Genomic DNA, 6,037 nt, shown 5'->3' with positions numbered 1-6,037 from the left:
TAGAAAAGCAAATATAAAAAATTATAAGCTTAATATTATAAAAAATAACGAAGCAAATAATAATGAATATATTCGAATATTTTGCACGATATTATCGACCACGAGTTGTGGTGTGGTTACATAGTTGGGCACTTTTCTATTTGTATATACATAGAATTTATGGGTATTGAATTTTATTTTAATTTTTTTTAATTTTTTAAAAATTATCTGAAAATCGTAAATTAATTAAAAATAATTGTTCGAAAGCAAAACAGATATAAAAGGATTCTTTTATCTTCAGTAATTATATTTTCTACAGTTATTAAAGTTTCTTTTTCGAAGAAAGAAACTTTCAAATCATTAATGTAATTAAGTACATACAGGTATAATATATTGTTCAATATTTTGAAATTATACATATGATTTAATATTGATCGCATTATTAATAGGAATATTAAATTTTTAAATATTAATTAATTTTAAATATTTATAGTTGATGTAATATTAATAATCAGATAAATTTGATCGAACGTTGATTATCTTTCCTCTTTTTTTCTATCTATAGGAGGCACGATGTTGCCGCCGCCACCAGTTGCAATATTTCCACCTGCGGCTGCAATGCTACCACGTGGACCACCACAATTTGCAGCACATTATCCGCCTCCAATTTTCTATTGGCCTTATCCTTCGCCACCAGTTAGTCCAACTAATTATTATAATCCAGCAAATGTTGGCGGTATTGCGGCGATTCCTCAGCAAGCAGCTTTGGTAAATATTCCAAAACAATATTTTTAAAATTTTTGAATTTTTTATAAAAAAATTAATTCAAAAAATATTTTTGATAATTTCTTATTTCATATAATTGCATTTTCAGTTAACTCCAGCCGAATGCTTACAATTAGCACCAGGAACGACTGTACCTGCTACAAATACACCAACCGCAGAACCACGCATTGAAGCTTTTCTTCCACGAATGGATTTAGAAAAACGTGTTCCTGTTCCTGCACCTTCTCAAGCCGAATGTAATCCTTTCGTTGAAGTATTTATGGTTTGATGATCGTTTGATCAAGATTTATATGGCAAATTCATCTTAAATATTCTGCAGCACATTCGATCATCGGCAGAATTGAGTATATCTTTCAGCCTCGCACGACAGAAATGATTTCCTACTACTTGCAAAAAAAAAACGTACGTATACTTACGATAAGAAGACTTCTTGTCTAAAACGTCGAGGAAATTTGTGAAAAGATCTCGAGAAGTATCCAGAATGATGACAGGATTCATATATTTTTCTTATCTTCGAAAGAAGCCTTTCCCAATCCTCTCCCCTCCCCCCCCCATAAATTTAACGTGTTTCAGTGTGGCACGTTTCTTTCTAGTCTAGAGGCAGATGCAAGTCGTCGTAGCATAACACAGTGATGTCGTTTCTTTCTCATCATTTATTTCAGTTCTTCTGGAACAGAACGTGCACAGCACGTTTTCTATTCTCTTGATCCCTTCATTTTTTTCTAAGCTTTGACTTTATTACTTCTTCTTTATATTTTTTTTTTTCTTTTCATTTCATTTAGTGCTCTATGAGTCAAGTATCAGAGTGCTACATTTCTGGAAATAAAGAATCACGATCGAGCAATATCGTTTGGTTGTGTTAGATTTTCAATTATTTTAAATATTAGGTCTGCAGAAAATGAATGACCACAATGTAGATTCGATATTCAAAATTCGAATATATTAAATAAATTTGATTAACATCGTATTAATAAATTCATATTAATAAATACTAATTCGCAATGATTTAATGCTTTCATGATTCGGTGATCACATTATTATCAAAATCGAATTATGCGGGTATTTTTTAAAAAATCTCGTTTTTTTTAAAAAAAACATATTCCAATGTTTTATTAACATTGCTAATTTTATTAAGAATTTAATGATTCATTGCTAATAATAATGTATATTTTATATGACTTGCTATTTAAAATATAAATGTTTATATATCAAATTTTATTACTCTACTAATCAGAGGAATTTTATTTGTCAGTTAGCAGTTTCATGTTTCATTATTAACATCACTTGTGTGACGTTAAATAATTCTAATAAAATTAATTGTAATGTTGGTGAAATGTGTTCGGAATATGTATTTCGATTTTGACAATTCTGTTTGTAACATTGTGGTTTCGTGTAACAAATTAAAGTTTTATGTTTGATCACATTGATCATGTTGATCTTTTTCGCTTAACATGATGAAAGTGGTCGAAAATATTAAAAAAAAAAAAAAAAAAAAAAAGAAATAAAATTATTAGCGAAATAGCGTTTTTATTTTTTAGAATTTTACTTAATTTAATTTAAAGTTTTAATATGAAATTTAATATATACCCTATCTCTGATCGTTATTCAAACGAGATACATTATTATCGTTAATTCATTGTAAAGATTCAAATTTTATTATACCGAATAAGTTATTTGCAATTCCAAAGTATCGTTTCATGTTAGCTTTCGGTTCATTGGTTTATTTGAATCGCTGTAGGAGGCTATTTGAATCGCACGTTAATGCGGTTTCATTTTTCATTAAATCTGGTATCAATATTATAAATATTTCACGAACATTTTCCGTTAAAATATTATTACTGCCTCGATTTTTAATATCAATTCTTATAATCGATTTTATTTGTATGTAAAATACATATTTATAATTATAATTCTTCTACAGTGATTTATTATATGATACATTTGTTATGTTATTAATTGTTAAACTATTAGATTGAGAATTTTAATACCTGAGATTTATTGATCGCTCAATTACATAATTTTTTATACAAGATGCTCCGTAGGAAATGGAAAATATTCTGGAAACTCATTCAGCATCTAAAACAGTGAAAAAAATTTATATAAACATGAATATATATTAATATATATATATTAATAAATATATGAATATATTTATATATACTTGATTTTGTTTATGAGTTGAGTATAATATTTGTAAAATATTATTCATTTGTATTTTAAATATGTTTATATAAACTTTTTTAAATTTTTTAGGGACTGAATCAATTTTCGAAAATTTTCTCCTTTATTATGGGACATTCTGTATAATATTTCAACTTTATTCTTTTCTAATTAAATAGTATGATTAATTATCTTTTTCATCTCTTTCCCATGGCAATGTGATATTAATTATATTTATAATTATAATATTATAAATATTTTTTGTAATTAATTTTCAGTTTTCTCAATGTGTTATCTTAAAGTAATATTTATTGAATAAAAAGAACTTAATCTTAAAATTAAAATCTTGAAAATTTTAAATATATTAAAAATAATTGGCTTTTATAAATAGGGAAAGAAATGAATTAGATATGTTGAATTAAATTTCAATTGAGAGAACATATTTCTGCAGTTTTGCAAATGTTTTTCTCTATTTTTGTTCCTGTAAATCGCTCGTATATAAAGCTGCAATTTAGATGTAAAAAGATACATTCAAAAAACCAGGGTTATTTTATAAAATATGGATAAAAATTAAAAATTAAATTTGGTAAAATATCTTATGAATTATGCAATATTCCATGAATATATGTATGTACAATATTTGTATATACAAATTATATGAACATATAAATATACATATCTTTCATAAATATTACATTATAGCTAAGTTTGAAACGAGCTTCAATAATCGACAATCGATGTGTAGCAGTAACCACCAAAAACTTTACCGTACGTTCTAAAAGAAAAAAAATATCAAAGTATATATAACAATTATCTTGTTTTTCAAGATAATTTATACTTTACTTTATAAATACAAATTATAAAATTAAAAGAAAAAACATAAAAAATGAAAGATTAGTAATACAGATTAATTCGATAATATTGAGATGTTTAAAGGACATTTTCATTATTGAAAAATTCTCGAAAGTACCTGAAGTTGTCTGATTAAACGTACGCGCCAAAACTGTTAGTGACACGCGATTTGTTGTATTTTACTCAGCGATTCTTGTCGCGATGAAGTGTGCAATGAAAAATGACGAGGTGATTCGAAAATACGAGTGCTCCGAGTTAATATTATTGATTCATAGATTCATAGAATTCGTTCGTGTTAAATGTTTTAAGAATTAAGTTAAATTATAAGAGATAAAATAGTGCTCTAAATTAATGAGTATCACGAACAAATTCCATTGTTGATTATGTTTCTCGTTACCGTAACGTGCTATATCACATGATATTGGTGCAATAATTTCTTTTATTTTTTTGTTTTTTGTTGTGATGTGTGCAATAGAAATAAAAAAGCTAGTTTCCTATATTAAAAAATATAAGGTAAAGTACTACTATTGTTATTTTTAATTAATTAAATTAATTACTTTGAATTTAATTATAATTCCCAAATAAAGTTTCAATATTAATTATTTAAATAATTTTTATTCAATTTCTTTTTTATGAACTAAATTTATTTCTTTAATAATAAATTGAAAAATTTAGAAATATTATCTTATAGTTGCTTTTTTAAAACAAAGAACAGTAAATCATCAAGAGTTTTTGATTATAAGTATAATTCCTAATTATTAAGATGTTTTCTCATGTTAAATCTGCAAAAATTTTTTTGTTTTAAATTATACTTTTCATTTTCTAATATTAAAAGATATTATATAAAATATTATATATTATATATTATATAAAAAGAAATTGAAGCAAAATATTTAAATAATTTGTAAATTTAATAGAAAATAGTTGACAGAAATTTTTATCTATTCGATCTCGGCAATTCTCTTATCACTTAAGTATATTAGAAAATTGTATATACATTTATATGTCTATCTTATAACAAGATTCAGCATATTTAAATGAAAAAAATTGCATCTAGAAGATGCAGAGCAAACAAAGCTGTTTTTTTGTTTATATATGCACCATAATCTTAAGTATATAAAAAACTTTATAAAAAAAATAAAAAAATAAAAAAAAATGTAAGATACTTTCGTCTTAAACATGGGCGATCTTCTGTTGCCGATTGATCGTTTTTGCGATTTAAAAAAGCGGCTACGACGAATAGTAATCTGATCCTGATATTTAATAATGTTATTAATGATATTAATATTAATATATTCAATATTGTTTTAAAATAGTCTTCCATAATTTATTCGTCAATCCTTTCATTATGTCATGTAATATATTGTATACACATTTCAAAATATCTATTTAATTATAGCATATATAAAAAAAGTAAAATTGTTTTTTTTAATTTCACCATAATAAAATAACAATAAAAATTTTAATCAAATTATTTATTAATTTTACCAATTTTCAATGTATAAATATTAAGTTATATATAATTTAATACTTAATAAAGTTATATATAATAATATTTAAACATAAAATACATAATTATGTTTTAAAAATATATAAAAAATATTTTGCACAAAAAAAATCGACGCTTATTCTTATTTATTAAAATATTTCTTGATTTTTCTTTGGAAAAATATATTTATTATAATAGATCATTGTTTATTGAATTATTGTTGCTTGATAAATTGTATGTAAAATGTAAATTTCTGAATCTTTATTTCAATAACAATATAAAAAAATATGAAAGAAGTATTTTAAGTTAATTAAAAGACATTCTTTGATATTTATATTTATACATATACATATAAATATATATATTGCATTGCTAAATAAGGCACTATCATTATAATGAACTTATATGTATGGACGGATAATCTGTTAATATGCTTATAAAATTTTATGACGACGCTTAATACGAAGATCACTTACTAAAAAAAAAAAAAATTGTATCTATTAAATAATTCACATGCTGAATCAAATATTGTATATGTTTAATGTGTATATATAATGTATAATTGTATATGATGAGAACAAATGTATTCTAACAAAATTAAAATACAATTTATGCTCAGTTAGAGCTATTTATCACAATATTAACACGCGAGTTTATTTCTCATCGTGCTAATATAATAATGTATATTGTTTTACATGTTTGGCAGTGTAATACCATGTATTTGTGACAATTTTTTATTTTTATATTGTTTTTTTATTTATGAGATTAATT

At 23.9% G+C, this 6,037-nt stretch overlaps 1 protein-coding gene across 1 annotated transcript in view; it reads left to right on the top strand.

The window, feature by feature from the left end:
* Positions 1-2,272, top strand: part of LOC114578206 (uncharacterized) — a 2,585-nt gene extending 313 nt beyond the window's left edge. The window contains exons 2-3 of the mRNA XM_028669522.2: positions 545-747; positions 854-2,272. Coding sequence (XP_028525323.1) covers positions 553-747; positions 854-1,033 — 375 coding nt within the window. The 5' untranslated portion in view covers positions 545-552 and the 3' untranslated portion in view covers positions 1,034-2,272. The remainder of the gene's footprint in view (positions 1-544; positions 748-853) is intronic.
* Positions 2,273-6,037: the final 3,765 nt, after the last annotated feature.

This window comes from Apis cerana, linkage group LG4 (assembly GCF_029169275.1).
Source record: "Apis cerana isolate GH-2021 linkage group LG4, AcerK_1.0, whole genome shotgun sequence".
Lineage (NCBI taxonomy): Eukaryota > Metazoa > Arthropoda > Insecta > Hymenoptera > Apidae > Apis > Apis cerana.
Note: the sequence above shows the minus strand (reverse complement) of the source record. Positions and strands in the feature narration are given on the sequence as shown.